The following is an 18,355-nucleotide window of genomic DNA, read 5'->3' as shown; positions in this document are numbered from 1 at the left end:
AATGGATTCTTTCTGTTTGCAGGCCAACTTCATACTTAGTGTACTCTTTTTCCTTCTCTTTCATGCACTCATCGTATAAGGACCAAAATTGCAGGTAGGGAGAATTGCTCAAAGGAATAGGCTTACGTGGAATGCCCATTTGCAGAAACAAAACCACAACCAAACCAAACACCCCAACACACCTATGTTCACGATAGACATTAAACTTGTTAAGAGGAGACTGTCAAAAGGAGAGGTTGAGGAGGAGGAGGAGGGATAGGTACAGCTGGCAGTGGGTGGAAATATGGGCATGGAATGAATACAAGGTGTAAGGACTTGGTGTAACAAGCTACTGCCTGCACACCAGTCTTTTGCCTTTACTTGCTTGAAAAGCCGTGAAATTGAATAACATCTCCCATTTTGAGTAAATTGGCCCATCGGTGCTTTATTTGCAGGCTGAAAGGCACACATATTTAAAACATCAAGAGAACTGAAGTGGTGGATTTTGTTTGCCGTTTTTGTGGCCCGTTTTGTGGCGCTGTTAATTGGGCTCCAAAAACGCTGCAATATTTACTAAGAAGTCTAGGCATGTTTAATGGGGCACAGCTGGTTCAATAAAGCTTTGGGTCTTTTTTTAGCATGGATCTCATCTACACTACTGATGATATCATGGGTGCTTTAGTTGAGATTCCTGCATTGCAGGGGGGTTGGACTAGATGACCCTCGGGTGACCTTCCAGCTCTATGATTCTATGCCAGGCTTCCTCAACCTCGGCCCTCCAGATGTTTTTGAGACTACAATTCCCATCATCCCTGACCATTGGTCCTGCTAGCTAGGGATCATGGGAGTTGTAGGCCAAAAACATCTGGAGGGCTGAGGTTGAGGAAGCCTGTTCTATGTGTTACTTATTTTGTTTTTACCCCACCCATCCTCCAAGGCATCATACGTAGTTCTTTCCCCCCATTTTAGTCTCTCTCACATGTAAAGTAGGTTAGAAGGAGGGATGAGGCAGCCCAAGGCCACTCATTGAAAGTATTGAGAGGCCAATAGAGGTGTGCTGGAGTTCACTGCTTTTCTTCCCTGATAAGTGAATATCTGCTGTACTATCACAAGTCATGGGATGTGGAGACACCATGGAAATGGAGCTTGAGCTTGATATATGGACTAAGTCTGTAAATGGACTTTGCACGTTTCATATCTAAGGTTCAAAGAAGCCATGGCTTCTCTCTGGAAAAGTTAGCAACTCTTGCCTCTTAACTTGGGACCGAGAGAAGGCTGCAGATAATGTGGGCAGACCTGAGTGTCTGCCACTATTGATTCTTATCTTAAACCCTCATAAATCCCCCCCCCAAGTGTAATTGGCAGTGAAGTCAAGTGCAGTAAAGTTTGCAGGCTCATACTCTATCTTGAACCAACAATAGCAACATTAACCAGAGATCCTTGTAAGAAGCTTATCTGAGCTGGTTCGTTGCAAGTCGGTTGAGATTAAAATTAACTGAGCAGAACAAAAGGCCAAAAAAGAGAGGCTGTAATTGGCTGTTCAGCCTAAAACTCTGGCCATATGAAGTGCTGGAATGTTTAACATAAGATTGGAAGGAATGCACATATTGAAATTCTTTGCTGAAGATTTATTGGCTTGGCCTTGGGAGGTGGGACTCCTCAGGGCGAGTTTGGCAAGGAGTGTAACCTAGAATTACCGTAGTGGCTGAGATACAGGAACATAGGAAGCTGTCTAATACAGAGTCTGACCATTGGTCCATCTAGACCAGAGTTGTCTGCACTGAGTGGCAGCATCTGTCTGGGATGTTAGGCAGAGAATATTTCTTAGATGCTGAGGATTGAACCTGCATACTATGTTGATGCTCTACCACTGATGGGGTCCTGCTAAAAATGGCAGCTCCTTTTTCAGCATCATTGGTCCCATCTGCACTACACAATATTATACCACTTTAAACAGTCATGGCTTCCCCCACAGAATCCTGGGAACTGTGGCTTGTTAAGGGTGCTGCCGATGGACCATTCATCCCACCCCAATAGTTAGCCACCATTCCATGCCCAATGAACATGCTCAGTCCTCACCTGACTGGGTTTTTTTTTGTTAGGCTGGGCATTATGAGAAATGGAGGAGGTGGAAGAGAGGATGAGAATCCTTTAAGATCTAGTGCAGACCTTTGAATCATGGTCTGGCACAAGTCACCAGTTCAAATCTTGCCCTGGCCATGAGCTTGCTAAGGTAGCATTAGGACAGCTTTTGAATCTTTCAGCCTCAACACCCCCCATTCAGTTTCCTATGTGGGCTGATTGTGTTGGCATATATTTTAGTGCTGTGCAGAAATCTGCTCTCTAGTTTCTTGCCAGTGCTTTTCCCCCCTCTGTGAAAGAAGCTTCAATTTTCTTGCCTCATTCTTGGGAGTTTCTTTATAATGTGGGTCAGTGTGTGGTTTTGAGATTATTTTATGGTTCTGAGATAAGAGATATATATGTGTTTCTTTCCGGTAAAGATTTCTCCAGCACTTCGCAACCTTCCTAGCTGCCCACACTTCCTGACCTGGAAAAATCCCATGGGACGCATTACCTCATGTTGTCGCCTCCTGGGTTTTAGTCTGAAGTATGGGAATCTGGGAGAATTGCTGAATGGAGCTGATTTGTAAAACGAAAGGACACTCTTGCAGACACCAAGATTCTCCTCGTTGATAGCTTTCCGTTTTCTTTAGGGTCAATTGCCAGAGAATGGCTGCAAGTGGATGGGAAATACAGGGGGAATTTTTGGCACAGCAATTAGGAGTGCTTAAAGAGCTTTGAAGGCAACAGTAGCAAACAGCGGAGGCGAATTTCAGTTTTATAGACAGACACAGAAGTTTAGTTTTGCTTGCGAGTTTAACTTGTTTCATTGAACTAGGGTAGGGTTTCCTAAACTTGGGTCTCCAGCTGTTTTTGGGCTACAGTTCCCATCATTCCTGACCACTGATCCTGCTAGCTAGGGATTATGGGAGTTGTAGTCCAATAACAGCCGGAGACCCAAGTTTGGGAAACCCTGACGAGAATTGTGCATGTTTTCGGGCTCAGGGTACCTCAAGGCCATACTACAGTTCTCCAAAAGAAACCTCTGGGCAGATGATGTGGACCCAGGTAAGCAACTGAGAGCATAGAATCATAGAATCATAGAGTTGGAAGAGACCACAAGGGCCATCCAGTCCAACCCCCTGCCAAGCAGGAAACACCATCAAAGCATTCTTGACATATGGCTGTCAAGCCTCTGCTTAAAGACCTCCAAAGAAGGAGACTCCACCACACTTCTTGGCAGCAAATTCCACTGCCGAACAGCTCTTACTGTCAGGAAGTTCTTCCTAATGTTTAGGTGGAATCTTCTTTCTTGTAGTTTGAATCCATTGCTCCGTGTCCGCTTCTCTGGAGCAGCAGAAAACAACCTCCCTCCCTCCTCTATATGACATCCTTTAATACATTTGAACATGGCTATCATATCACCCCTTAACCTTCTCTTCTCCAGGCTAAACATACCCAGCTCCCTAAGCCGTTCCTCATAAGGCATCGTTTCCAGGCCTTTGACCATTTTGGTTGCCCCCCTCTGGACAAGTTCCAGCTTATCAGTATCCTTCTTGAACTGTGGTGCCCAGAACTGGACACAGTACTCCAGGTGAGGTCTGACCAGAGCAGAATACAGAATACTATTACTTCCCATGATCTAGACGCTATACTCCTATTGATGCAGCCCAGAATTGCATTGGCTTTTTTAGCTGCTGCATCACATCACATCAGAGCAGAGTGGGTGGCTGCTTGGTAGGTGCAATTTGAAATGCTGTGTGCGAAGCTGGGTGCTTAAATCAACCTCTGCCCGCAGCTCAGGCCTGGCATTTGCAGGAAGAAGCTGTGGTCTGGGGCATGTTCCCCGACTCATGCACATCTGCTGAATGCCTCATTCCGCCTTTGCCAATGCTGCTGCTTGCTCACTCTTCATGAACACGTGTCCCACTCGCCTCTGTTGATCACACCCTCCTTTTAAAGTGTTGTTATTTCTTGCTTTCTAAGCTGTTAATCATGCGGTGATTAAATTCTTTGCCAGTGATGTGTTCCAGGGGGAAAGAGATGATAATAGACCAGGCTTGAACAAGCCTGTAGCAAACATGCCCGGCTCCTATAATTATTTTATTTCTCTCCACCCTGGCTCGTGAGCAATCATCTCTGTGTTTACAGATGGTAGGAGAGGGGTAAATGAGGAGGAGGAGGAGGAGGAGGAGGGTGGGAGGGCAGAGAAACCTCTTGGCAAGCTTAAGAACTATCAGCAGCTGAGTGTTTTGATGCGCTCTGCAATTAGGATTCCAATTAGTGTTTCAGCTGATGGTTCCACCTAAAATGACCTACACCGAAGTTCTTTCTGAAAGCCCTTTGCTTGGCCTCTTCCATTGCGGGCAGAATTATCAGACCTGCTTTTCCTAGCTGATGTGGAAGCAATGGCAAAGGATGCAACTGAGAGGTTTAGCAGTAGTGACCCTCTATTGCTTAGGAACCTAGGAAGCTCCCTTATATACCAAGTCAGACCAGTGGTCCATCTAGCTCAGTAGAGAGAGAGACCTTAGACTTGGAGGTCAAATGCAGGCTACCATGTCTGGCACTCAGGACTCGCCCCTGGGCCCAGCCCCACTCCACACCCTCTTGAAGTGCTTTTGCAAGTGCTCTTGAACTCGATGATGTCTCTTGGTTTCCTGGAGGGATGTGGAGTGTTTATATTGTAGAAAGAAACCTCTGCGTTCACATGGCTGACGCATAGCCTACAGAACAGAGTCATGTTCTTTGCTCTGCCCATTTGTTGCCTCTGGAAGGTTGCCCATGAAGAAAGACAATCCTCTATGGGTGCAAAAGTTAACCTCATCTCCGGTCTTCACTGACCAGCTGCAGCTCTCAAGGGTTCTAGACCTGGGTCTCTCCTGTTCCTAACTGGAGAAGTCAGGGATTGGACCTGGAACCTTCTGCCAGCAAAGCAGAAGATCCATTGCTGAGCTACAGCTTTGTCAATCTTGGTTAAAAACTAGGTCTTTGGGGTTACACTCTGTTGTATCGTCAGCATGTGCCAGTTGCAACTATAATTGCCTATACAAAATGTATAGGGCTGATTCTCACATTTAATTGATATCTCAAAGTGAATCCTTCCCCCTTCACTTCTGGTAGCATCCCCATTGGAGTGGGGATAGAGGTCAGTTTGGGAAAGTGCGCGTCAGCTGCTGATCTCCCTTATTGCCTCAAAATAATATATTGTGGTTCTCTGGGCAGCAGTATTCTTGACAGCAGATGTGAACAGCAGCAATGATTTCTATACTGTATTGGCTAGAGGTGGACAAAAAAAAGAGAAGAAAGTAGGAGAGATGCTGTGGGGCAAATGTCCTGTGCTTGTGATAGGTACTGTGGTTTCTCTCTTTCCTATTGTCATTGGCTGGACTTTGAAGTAGTTGTCCAGATAGGATGAGTTGCTGGAGCATAGCTGTCAACCCCCCCCCCCTTTTGCTGGAAATTCCCTTATTCCAGCGCCATTTCCTGCTGCTATCCTGGATTGTTAGATATACCATAGAAAAGGCACCCCCAAACTTCGGCCCTCCAGATGTTTTGGACTACAATTCCCATCATCCTTGACCACTAGGGATCATGGGAGTTGTAGGCCAAAACATCTGGAGGGCCACAGTTTGGGGATACCTGCCGTAGACTGTCCCTGGGACAGGTGAGGCTGCTGGTCCATTATTTTCAAATCCGAAAATGGACGGGTGAGGCTGCTGATCTCTTATTTTCAAATCCGAAAGTTGACAGCTATGTGCTGGAGGGTCCTCAAATTCAGCAGGACCAGGTTACCAGACCTTGAAGTGAGTGAATAATTGGCCCAATTCTATCTGAAGAGCTACCACCACAAGACCTTTAGGCAACTCTGTACCTATTCTCTGTGTGTAAATTCATTAGATTGGCATGACAGTCATTCCCAATCCCTCAGGACTTTCCCCACTTGAAAATTCTATGCACCCTTTGCTAAACTGAATGTGGTGTGAGCTCCTGCCAAAAATCCAGACCTGATTTTCCCCAGGATTCTTTCTAGAGAGGCTCCTTCCTCTCTGAGGGAAAGAAATCCAAGTTCAACCGGTATGAAACCTTTAGAAGTCCATAGTATGGGGGACTTACCCAAGCATTCACACCATAAGCAATTCTTGGTTCTCATACTGCTGTCAGCAAACCTCTGAGGAATCTATGGTTGGGTCTGTCTCCTCCTTAGGGATGCAGATGGACCAGTCTATTTCTGGTGCATGTTGATTTTACATGTATTCATCAATCCATTCCATCCCATTTTTGTATCAACTCTCCATTAAAAAAAACCCTCACCAGATAGAGATTTGCATGATTTTAAACACATTTCCCTCTCACAAAATGCACATTTTTGTTTGCATTTGATTTTTATCCTGAAATATGCTCATGTTTTTCCTATGCATGTTTGGCACAGTTTTTGAAGCAAGGACTCAAGGACACCTGCGTTCCAATTCATGAGTTGCTTTGGGAAGTTGGGTTGGTTTGCTTTAAAATGCCATGATGAAATCCTTGAGCATCACTGCTCTTGACTATTACAACCTTTTTGTGCTTCCTTCCAAAGAGAGCTTTTTTTTTTTTGCATTACACCACCAGGTGTGTGTGTTTCACCCAGGCATGCCAAACCCTGCAAATGTCTACACTGCAATTAAAAAAAGACACCACAAAACAGCCACTAGGTCTAACTTGTCAGTCATTACCAGGAGGATGTAAACAGAGCTATCTATCTATCTATATATATATCTATATATCGTCTACATCTACATCTATAATATCTGAAGCACACTGTTTGGATTGTTGTATGGCAGTGGTGCTGGGAGAGAACCTGTGGAATTGAAATTCCTGCCACTGGAGTTTTTTCAAAGTTTAACACCACTTTTGGAGATGCTTCATGTTGCCGTGCTATTCAGTAACTTTGCAGAGGTTAATATTCAGCCTTGCTTCTTCAAAGGCAAATATTTGGAATGGAAGGCAGAGAAGCAAATATGTTTCTGATAATAAAAAGCCAAAGAAAACAAAACCCTGATGGCCAAGTGAACTGCACCATATTGCTAGAACAGACAGTAAACAGATATATTTCCTTATCTTTGCTTCATTTCTACTTAAGTTTAGTTTCATTTCAGTGGACACGCCATCAACTTGAACAGACAATCTGTCTTTTGGTTACTAATATGCTTTGCCACCTTTCTTTGAAAACTTCTGGCCTTGCTCATGTGCCTTTAACAGCTGACATTCAGGCAGACGTCTTGGTGGTAAGGCTTTTTTGGCCATGGCAATGTGATGGGGAAAGCCTTCTATTAGTCAGGCGGCTGTTTAAAGGTGTAGGAATGAAGCGAGTATGGGGGGAAAAACCCCGGCAATCTTGTCACATACTCCTGGATAAATCCTCTTAATTGCTGGCAATTTTCTGCCCAGTTCCCCAGTATAATAATAATAATAATAATAATAATAATAATAATAATAATAATAATGTTTTCCTTTGGAAGTGCAGTGGACGCCTCATGCAGTCTACTGCCTGAGGGTTGCCTCCCAATTACTGTTTATTCAGAGCAGATGCCTTGAAATTAATGGACCTAAGTTAGGCTCCATCTGCACTATACATTTAGAGCAGTATCACACTACTTCAACAGTCTTGGGTTTCCTCCAGTTTGCTAGGGGTGCTGAGCATAGCTGCCAAGTACCCCGTTTCCCCCGGGAAACCCCCCGTTTTTACTTACCTTTTCCCGGTGGTCCCCCGTATCACTTCGTCTCCCGTTTTTCTCCATTATTTTCTCCTGCCGGCGGCCATTTTTTTCCTTTCCGGTTTGCCCTTCAATGGGCACCAAAAATGGCCGCCGCCGGCTTTAAAAGTCGCATCTACGCATGTCCGGAAGTGCATAGACGTGACTTCCGGTGTCGGCAGCGGCCATTTTTGGTGCCCATAGAAGGGCAAAGCGACACCGGAAGTTACGTCAACACAACTTTCGGTGTCACACGGCTGCCGGTCCCGGATTCTGCAGTCCGGGACTTGGAAGGTAAGGTGCTGAGACTTGTTAGAACATCCCCTTTCCCCTGCACAGAGCTGCAATTCCTGAGTTCCTTGAGTAGAGGGATGGATTGTTAAACCACTCTGCAAATTGTAACTCTGCGACTAACAACTCCCAGTCCTGAATTACTGGCCACCTCTGTTTTCAAACAAATTGAGGCAAACGAATATGAGTTTGGAAACACAAAGAGTACGAAACATGAATTTAGGCTGCATTAGAAGCAGGGGAAGTGCCAGTCAGGCCTTCGTGATCTGTTTGATTCCTGGATTTTCCATCATACTGCGTAGTAGGTCAACAGATCTATCATATTTTACAAGGGAGAAAGAATTAAGGACAAGTTGTTCTAGGCTTTGGAAACCAAATTCAGATTCATAGACCTTCTGTTGTCCATTGCAGCAAACAGTGCCCCCTAGGTATTTGTTCGTTTTTAAAAAAAAGCCATTTCGGTTGTGAATTTACTGCAAATGGAGAAATTTGCAGACGCAATTGCTCTGTTCTTTTCTTTCTTTTGGAGAATGACTCCATTTCATTCCATTCCCTTGTTGTTTTTTAGAAAGGCTTTTTCCCCCTAAGTTGCGTTGTCTTAAGCTCAGTGAGTTCCTGAAGCTAGGACTACCGTAACGTTCTCAAGTTCAGGGAATTTGGCAGTAGCTTTGCAGCATTACAACATTTTGGATGTTGCCATCCAAAGGAGAAGTGTTAAATAAAAATAGAATCTGTACAGAACGTGGAAGAGTGGGGTATAACAACAGCTGAGTGAAGAATCTCTGGACACATTTCCCATTGCGATTGTTACAAGCTGTTTGGCCAAAGTGAGTTAGCTGACCATGGGCGGGGGGTTTGATTTTGAGACTGTTTTTCATGACCAATTTTAGAAATAGTAAGTGGTGGTGTACAAAAAAGGGGGGTGGAGAAGAAGCAGCCCAAATATGCACAGAGAATGACCCCACAATAATGGATATTTTGGCAAGGAAAGTACTGTATGGGGTAGAGAGGTAAGACGGCTTTGTGCTACATGTTGAGCAAATTATGCCCCCTTCCCTTTGTTTATTTGAATTCTGGCAGTCTCTTACTAAGATCTGCTGCTTTTCTGCTGGGGTGTTGTTGTTTTTAACAAAAATTAATATGAGGGAGGCTTGCAAAAGAGAGCATATTTTCCATTAGATGCAGCAATATTCCATCTAGTACACAGAGACAGGGTTGGTGACGAGGCCAGCTGTAGGCTTCAGGAAGCCCTCTTTGCTCCTGGTGGCTCTGAATGTAGTTGGGCAGGTTTTGGTGGGCGGTTGCAATATTGCAGCGGATGCCAGGCCACTTGAAACTGTTTAAATGTTCCACGGTGCCTTGAAGCAGTGCTACGTCCATTGGGAGCACTGTGGATAATTAAAACTGGAGAAGCGCTGAGACCCATCCATCTAATACAGAAGGCCTCCAGGCTGGACCATGCAGGCACCACAACAGTTGCCCACAGATGCTGTGTGCCGAGTCTGGTGTATTTTTCCCCCCAGTGATCTGATGGGTCCTGCACTATATTTCGCCTCCATGGTCAGAGCCAGTAATGCGTCTGAATGCTAGCTGCTGGAAATCGCAGGCGGGGAGAGCGCAATGATGCTTGGGTCTTACTTTCAGATTTTCCACAGGGATCTGGGTGGCCATTGTGAAAAGGCTGGGATGGATGAGCTGTTGGCCTGATCCAACAGGCTCTTCCTGTGTTCTTATTCTGCTGCCGATAACAACAATTCCCACCAATTTTATGTTATGCTTAATAACAACCACCACATTTTGTAAGTCATTTAGAGACTCTTGGTTGTGTACACACCATACATTTAAAGCACCCCCCTTGCCCGCTTAAAAATAGTAAAAATCAGAACTGGAGTTTACCCTACACAGAGCTACATTTCCCAGGGCCCTTAACAAACTGCAGTTCCCAGTATTCTTTTTTGGGGAATGCGATTTAAACGCATGACGTACACATATATGGAGCCTTCATGTAGCAAGCAACTAAGAAATTGAGTAAATAACAAAAAGTTTAAGCCTCACTTCAGCAAGGAAAATGTAAGACACTTGCCCTGGACTCTCCATGCTGGGTGGCCGAGTCTGTTAACCTCCATTTTGTTTTCCCATAATGCCCCAGAATAGGGACACTAAGTCCGGGGGGGGTGGTAGTGTCCCCCACTAAGGGGCACTTGAATGAATAAGCATTCATATATTGCAATGCACATGTGAGCCTTATTGGATTGCCTAAATGTGAAGAGGGGTGTACACACATGTACATCTACAAAAAAGCTGTTGGTCTAATCCCACCACTCACAAAGTTTTAAAAACATTTCCCCCAAAGTCGAAATAGGAGCACCAAAATAGGACCGTATACTGAAAAATACAGATTCTCCAAAGAGGCAATTGGTGAAACATATGAATTTTGGGAGAAGAATGTATCATTAAGGCAAAATAGCAGTGTGACATTTCCCCCTCTGTCTCTGTAAACCAGAATTCACACATAGAATCAGTGAGTCACAGTTTTTGAAAATGGAATATGGGTCAAGACGAAACTACCCAAGTGATCTTGGTTTGTGCCTTTTTTTAAAAAACCCAATAATAAAATTGTGACCAGGCCAGAACATGTTCTTTCTGGCAAGACTTCTTCAGGTTGCATGAATTCCAGGAAGACATTTGTTGGGAAGGTTTCACTGTTTTGAGTTTTCTCTGAGCTGCGTTTCCTTTCATAGCTTGGTTGTTGGCCCTGGCTTAATATAGGGTTTACACCTTGCTTGCCTGTGTAACCATGGTGATGCTGAAACTAATACAGAGAGGATGAACAGGAGTGTAGGGCCTCAAGGTTGATCTTCTCTGTCTCTCCTTGTATGGCTTTAATCAGAAAGATGGCTGCCATTTTGGGAGACAGAAGTTTATATATGAATGAGGAAGGTGACGTTTGAAACCACTTGTGGCTTCGTGGTAAATTGAACTGAGGCCTATTTGAACGCTAACCGTGAAGAGTGCCATGACACATTCACCATCGTACATTTTGTTCCAGTGTTTTGTGAGCTTTTATCCAAATCATGTGCCTTGTCCTTAAACCACAGAGCTTTCAGATGGTCCTAACAAAAGCAAAAAGGCTTATGCCACAATATTTTGTGGATGACACCACGCCTGGTGGATTCTCCAAAACGATGTCCATGTAGTTGGAAAGCTAGCATGAAGAGAAGGCTGGCTGAAAGCACTTATTCCTGAGAGGCAATCTTTTTCATTTGCAGGGCATTGGGTTTTGTATTTGAATTTTACAGGGTATATGTATTTAACATATTAATATGCTGCTTGAATCATTCAGATTTCTAAGTGGGGTGCATAAAAAAAAAGCCCCAGGAAAAAAATGATAACACTGCCTTTAAATGCCTGCTTGTACAAGAAAGTATTAGCCATGTACCTGAACTTCAGCAAGGAGGGTACCTGTCTAATCTCAGTTGATAGGGAGTTTCACAGGCCCACTAAACTGAATCCACCACATTATTGTTAACAACATGGGGGACTTTCCCACCTGCAACCTTCTTTCATGAAGGTGGTAGGTGGAGGAAATATCTATTGGAGGCTTAGGAACATAGGAAGCTGCCTTCTACTGCGTCAGACTGCAGCTCAGAATTGTCTACCCTGATGCCCAGCATTTCTTCAGGGTTTCAAGACAGGCTTCTCTCCCAGCTCTACCTGCATTCAAAGCGGGTGATCTACCACTGAGCGAAGGCCTCTTCCCCGATGCTCCCAGACGCTCAGTTCTCATAACAAATCTATTTGCTCGTCACAATTTATGAGACGCCAGTCATTGCAAAGCAGTCCTGAGGCAACTGTCTGAGGCCTAATCCAGGCGCCTGAAGATGCAGAGGCGCCTTTTCCTTTCAGCTTCCCTGGATGTTCTGCCAGTCCAGTAATAATAACCAGCAGCAGATGTGAATCTTCCGTGGCGTGCAAGAGAAAGGGCTGGGTTGGGGATTGCAAGGCACATTCATGGTCCACCCCCACTCCAAAGATAGATCTCTCAGCTTGGAGCCAGTTTCTTGAAAGATGAGGAATGCTTTCTCCGGTGTGCATGTTTAACCTTCCTTTCTTTTGCCGTCAGGGGAGACTGGCTCCATGTTGCTTTGTGTTACCCAAAGGGAACGGTGTTCACTGTTGTGGGGGACATTTACCAGCGGCAGACGGGGCGAGCGCACAGCGTAATGCACTACCAGGCAGCCTCATCCCACCATACCGTGTTGAATGGGACTGATGAACGGCTCTTTTACTTCGACAATGCATCAGGGTGAGTGATCCTGTCTACCTGGCGCTTTTCCTTTGCCGTTTGTGCTGCCGGTGAGTCACAAAGACCTGTATTGCATACACCTAATCCTTGTCATCTGAGAAAACATAAAGAAGAGAGTCAGCCCGTTAGTCCACCTAGCTCAGTACTGTCTAGAGCAGGCACCCCCTAACTTCAGCCCTCCAGATGTTTTGGACTACAATTCCCACCATCCCTGACCACTGGTCCTGTTAGCTAGGGATCATGGGAGTTGTAGGCCAAAACATCTGGAGGGCCGCAGTTTGGGGGTGCCTGGTCTAGAGTGACTCTCCAAGGTTTCAGATAGGAGCTCTGCCGCTCCTACCTGGAGTTGCCAGAGAACCTTTTACATGCAAAGCTCTACCACCATGCCGTTGCCTTTTCCTTTTCCTAAAGAGCACAAATGTGTCAGGTCAATCTCTACCGCCAATGTGCCATGGTTCACAGGCAAGCTTGTGTGCCCTATTCCCCCACAATGCTTTCATGCTGAAGTGTCCTGATCCACAGCCCTGTGTGTCAAGAACTCCTGCATGGGCGGTCCTCTCCATTTGCGTTGGTGGAGAATCTGTTTGTAGCAGATAAATCCCCTCTGCGCTGGAAGCCCAGAACACTCAGCAGATTTGTAAAGTGCAGTGCCAGCTATTCCATTCCAAATCTCCCTTGCTACCCCTTCTCCTAAATACAGACGTCAGATGTCTCTGTTTTGTAGGGAGCCTTAGGGTTGCAATTTCTTCTCCCCATCCCAGAAGCTGCATTTGGAGATGTGGGTGTTTAGAAGAAGGTTCTGCTTCAGAGTGGAATACTTTACTTCCTCCCCATAGAAATGAATGGCACCTATTTGCTTGTGTGTCTGATAAAGTTTAAAAGAGCCAAATACATAGACACCAGAAAGCTTTATCTCATTTAGCATCCTTCTTTCCACATTGGCCAAGCAGTCACCTGTAGGAAGTCCACCAGCAAAACATGAATGCGGCTTGCCTTTTCCTGCTGCTGTTCCCCAGCATCTGATATTCAGAAGTGCACTTCATCTGAAAATGGAGGTTCCATTAACAGCCTTATGCTCCATGAATATGACCAGAAGGGCTGTAGTTCATTGGTAGAGCAGTTTCCTGGAAGGCAGAAGGTCTCTGGCTTAGTCCCTGAACATCTCCAGGTAGGTCTGAACCCCTGGGCAGCTGCTGGTAGTCAGTGTAGACAATACTGATTTGGATGGCTCAGTGGTTTAGCCATGTTCCTTTGTCTTACTCGCTTTGAATGCTGTTTATTTATTTAAGCAGGTGACCATCACCACTTTGAGTATATTGAATCTGATGTGGGGTGCCTAATCTTTCCAGTCTCCTGTCCATTTTTCAATCTAAAGTTTATTGAAAACATTTGAACCCTACCACTACATTTTCTACTTTTTCCTTAGCCGTTAATAGTCCCCTTGCTTTTGGTATGCTGAATATATTTAAGCATAACAATGAATTAAGTATCTCTTTTTGCTGTTTTGTATGCTTTGGGTTGTATTTGATATTCGTCATGCTCTTGAGAAGACCCAGTGACATTAATGGATTTGACTAATTTAGGTCCCATTCATTTCAGCGGATCCATTCAGAGTATAACAAATCCATGTTTAATGTGTGTGTGCATGTGTGCGTGCACGCACGCCATTGGACAGAATTAGGGTGATAATGATAATATTGAGCATTTGTATAGTCCATCAAAGCGTTTAGAGCAGGCACCCCCAGACTTTGGCCCTCCAGATGTTTTGGACTACAATTCCCATCTTCCCCAGCCACTGGTCCTGTTAGCTAGGGATCATGGGAGTTGTAGGCCAAAACATCTGGAGGGCCGCAGTTTGGGGGTGCCTGGTCTAGAGTATTTCGCATGCATAGTCTCGTTGCAATCCTTACAGCTACTGCGTAAGGTAAAACAAAAATATTATTTTCCATATTGCAGAGTTTGGGGATGGAACTGAAGCAGAGAGGGCTTGCCTAAATCTATTACTGAGTTCATGGCAGAGATGAAATTTGAACTGGGGACTTATTGCTTTAGAGCAGGCATCCCCAAACTGCGGCCCTCCAGATGTTTTGGCCTACAACTCACATGATCCCTAGCTAACAGGACCAGTGGTCAGGGATGATGGGAATTGTAGTCCAAAACATCTGGAGGGCCGAAGTTTGGGGATGCCTGCTTTAGAGGGAAGTTTACTTAGCATTCCCCCAGCTTTCAGGAGGGTCTCACTTGACCTTCCCCGGTAACTCAAAACATTAAAAGCCATGCATTTTGTGTAGGCTGGGAGCTTATTCTTCTCCATGCTAAAGTGTAACAGAAGATCATGTTTTTAATATATATTAAAACTGTCTTAGTGATGGTGCAAGCAATAAGGCTTAGTACATGGGTAGGCAAACTAAGGCATGGGGGCCGGATCCAGTCCATCGCTTTCTCAATCCGGCCCGCGGACGGTCCGGGAAGCAGCGTGTTTTTACATGAGTAGAATGTGTCCTTTTATTTAAAATGCATCTCTGGGTTATTTATGGGGCATAGGAATTCGTTCTTTTTTTTTCCTTTCAAAATATAGTCCGGCCCTCCACAAGATCTGAGGGACAGTGGACTGGCCCCCTGCTGAAAAATTTTGCTGACCCCTGGATTAGTAGTTACTCTGCTAATAAGCCTGTATTAGCTCTGGGCTAGCATAGGACACACTAAGGTGGCTTATGCCGAGTCAGACCATTAGTCTGCCTGCCTCAGTACTGTCCACACAGAGGCTGCCAAACAGGGATTTCTTCCATGCTTATCTGGAGATGCTGGGGACTGAACCTGTATCCATAGCATGTGATGTACCACAGAGTTACTGTGCTTTCTGTACGGCCCCAGTGCTATCATGGCCTATGTGCTGCACATGTGCATATTTATGTGTCCCCAAGCTCAGTTATGAACTTTTGGTGCTTCTCTGGTATCAATAATAAAGAAGCTTACTAATAATAGTAACAGCTACATGTGTTTGGTCGACAGTGTAAACCACATGCTTGTAGTTAAATTTTTTATTTTTAAGCCCACTGTGACTGGAGGGGAGACAGTAGAAGCATCTGCTGAAGTATGGTTTTGGGTTTCTTTTCTTAAGGAGAAATGTACACTGTGTTCAAAAATGTATTTTCTGCATCTGCATTGCTTCACTCCGACCACGGAGGCTGCGATCGATTTATGAATGCCGAGTTAAAAATAGAACCTCGAGTTCTATGTTTAGACACGACACCATTGACCCGTCAAGGCTTGGAGTGAATGTGTGTCCCAGATCGGAAAGGGCTCTCTTGTACCTGCGCCTTTCACAATGAGAATTGGGAAATGCTTGCTTTTTCCTGGTCCTTCCTTGTAGAACTGTACGTCGTGTTATCCCAAATTATGTAAACTTGCTGTTTACCAGCATGCGGGTTTTACTAGTTGCAGTTATTTATGAGGACGTGTCATCTATTGTCCTTTAGAGCTCAGCACATGGATTTGATTATTATTATTATTTTATTTTGGCTGTGACCTGAATGGAATCCCAGGGTTCAGCAAGTTTACTAAGTAGCAGCACATTTCTGCTGGGTGTTGTTTTTTTTTAAGATTAACAGAACCAAGTGAGATTTTTTTTTTTTGGTAGCTTATGTTGAGAGTGAATCTTCCTCTCACTTTTTCAGGTACCTCTTAATGCATGGTAATAATTGATAACACTATTAATTGCTGTAAATTAATAATTGATTTTTTTAATAAAAAAAATAGTATTAAATTATCATTATCATCCTTCACCAAAAGGTCTCATGGCGGGTTATAGTACATAAAAACAAAACACAAATCCCAGCCATAACCCCCAAAACAGCCGCCCATACAACAAATTACAGTAAAGACACTGAAATCAATTCTTTGATTTTTAAGGGTCAAGATAAAGAGGTGCATCTTCAGCAGCCAGCAGGAGCCGAAAAGAGGTGGTGCCAGGTGTCCCTCTATGAGGAGGGAGTGCCACATTTTTGGAGCCATCACTGAGAAGGCCCTGGCATAAGCTGCTGTGTGCTCTGCCCTCCACCATGAACTCCCAGGAGGTTGTTACTGCTGATCTTAATCCCTAGGCTGGTCTATAGGGAAGGAAGCTTCCTCCTATGTATAGCTAAGAGAAGGAGTTTCAAACTGGGAAGTCTCTGGCTTTTAATTTTGCTTCTACCATGAACTCACTAAGGATGATGCCTAGGTTCAAGATGATGCAACAAACCAGATTCAGGTTTGTTTTGTCTACGCTGAGTCAGCCACAGGAGTGGAGGAGTTTTGCTGCAGGAAAGCTCACTGCTGCTCATTCACACTAAACCGTAGCTTTGCTTTAAACTATGGTTCAATGTGATGTGTGAACTTGACCGGCAACTGTGGTTCAATTTCCCCCCTTTGTCATGCTCTTCATATTAATAGGTATCTCTTTGTCCAACTTCAAGCACATGAAATTCGGAAGGGCCACAGCTACTGCTCTCAACGTGGCTGCGAACGCCTTAAGATAACAGCCTCGATGCCCGAGGGGCATCCCTGGAGTTGTGCTCCTAATCCCTTTTTGGAAAAAGACATCGGGAGGAAAGCTTCACAGCCCGCAAGGATCCAGCACCGGGCTGTGCCTTGCAGTCAATGCGGGGCTCCTTGGGTACAGTATAGTGTTCTTCTTTCATTGGTTGAATTGGGACAAGGATAGGTGTTCTATGGGAATTCTTGGGGAGAGGTCCCGGGCTCCCATTGTCCCTCCCTCACATTGAGGCCCATTCTGACCAAAATGCCTGGTTCTTAAGCTGGGGCCTCAGTATAGCAGTCTAGTATAGGAGACCCTGTGCGCTACTTTAGAGAACAGTCTTCCAAGTAAGGGATGAACAATCCCAAGTCCTGTTTCAAGATGCAAAACCAGTAAAAGGGAGGGGAGAGTAAGTTTTCCTTCGGCACTTGAACTGAGCAGCTAGTAACGAAAGGCTACTGAAGCGGTTTGCAGTAAAATAAGATAAGATGCAAAAGACGACTGACTCAGTGAAGAAAAAGCCATAAAACCATTTCTACACTTGTTGAATTTTCATTTGTTTTTTCATAAAATGACTGGGCCAACCTTCGATAGCAGCCTTCTTAAGCAAACGTCTTCAATAGCGGCCTGAATGTCAAAATACGAGATGCTTGTTTAATTTTAGTTGGTAACTGATTCCAGAGGGTTGGAGGTACAACACTAAAAGCCTGGCATCTAGTGTGTACCAAGGACATTTTTGGGGCATGTGTCACCCTTAGCAGTACCCCAACTGTGGAGTGCAGGGATATGTTGTCCGCTGCCACTCTCCTGGGCTCCAATCCCTGTAATTTCATCCTGAATATTACTGAAAGTTGTTTTTTTTAAAAAAAATAATAATTTCTAGAATAGTTGTGCAAACTATACTTTCCTTTCTCTGTTGTACATGAAAACATCAGTCGTGGGTAATTGACTATTGCTGTAGCCAGACAACAGCCCATGAGAATTGTATTTTATACAGAAGAATTGCAAGTGCATCCTAAATATATAATCTTTGGAAAATACCTTGCTTGCAAGCTCTTAGCAAACGTAATTAAAATTCATTTGGAAACTTGAGTCCCAGGCAATTAACAGTTCTTCTGATTCAATAATGCAGTACAGCTAAACTCCTCAAGCTAATCTGAGCAAGCGTCTGTTATTCCAAGAACCTTTTATTCCAAGAACCTTTTATTTATTGAACTAAATTTATATATAAATTTGCAAGAAATAATTGGAATTGTCAATTAAAAACATTTTACAATAATTAAAATTAACTGTAAAAAAAGATTAAATCACACCAACATCTATGTGGATAGGCTTGCCTGAACAAAATTATTTTAAGCAGGTGTTGGAAAGTGCATAATGAAGATGCCTTTCCGGTGTCAATAGGCAGGGAGTTCCAAAGTGTAGATGCTGCCACCCTTAAAAAAAAAAATTCTTACAAGTGCA

At 44.3% G+C, this 18,355-nt stretch overlaps 2 protein-coding genes across 6 annotated transcripts in view; both read left to right on the top strand.

Moving 5' to 3' along the window:
- CEMIP (cell migration inducing hyaluronidase 1) overlaps positions 1-18,355 on the top strand; it is a 158,811-nt gene that overhangs the window by 43,418 nt on the left and 97,038 nt on the right. The window lies entirely within an intron of this gene.
- Positions 1-18,355, top strand: part of LOC118093031 (cell surface hyaluronidase CEMIP2) — a 98,381-nt gene that overhangs the window by 61,953 nt on the left and 18,073 nt on the right. For 3 of the 5 annotated variants that reach the window (XM_088656508.1, XM_088656507.1, XM_088656506.1), the window contains exons 20-21: positions 12,190-12,372; positions 16,807-17,029. In XM_088656508.1, coding sequence (XP_088512634.1) covers positions 12,190-12,372; positions 16,807-17,029 — 406 coding nt within the window. The remainder of the gene's footprint in view (positions 1-12,189; positions 12,373-16,806; positions 17,030-18,355) is intronic. The other 2 variants (XR_015946761.1, XR_015946760.1) reach the window with 2 other exon arrangements.

Source organism: Zootoca vivipara, chromosome 13 (assembly GCF_965207765.1).
Source record: "Zootoca vivipara chromosome 13, rZooViv2.hap1.1, whole genome shotgun sequence".
Taxonomy (NCBI): Eukaryota; Metazoa; Chordata; class Lepidosauria; order Squamata; family Lacertidae; genus Zootoca; species Zootoca vivipara.
The sequence above is the reverse complement of the archived record's forward strand: the minus strand, read 5'-3'. Positions and strand labels throughout refer to the sequence as shown.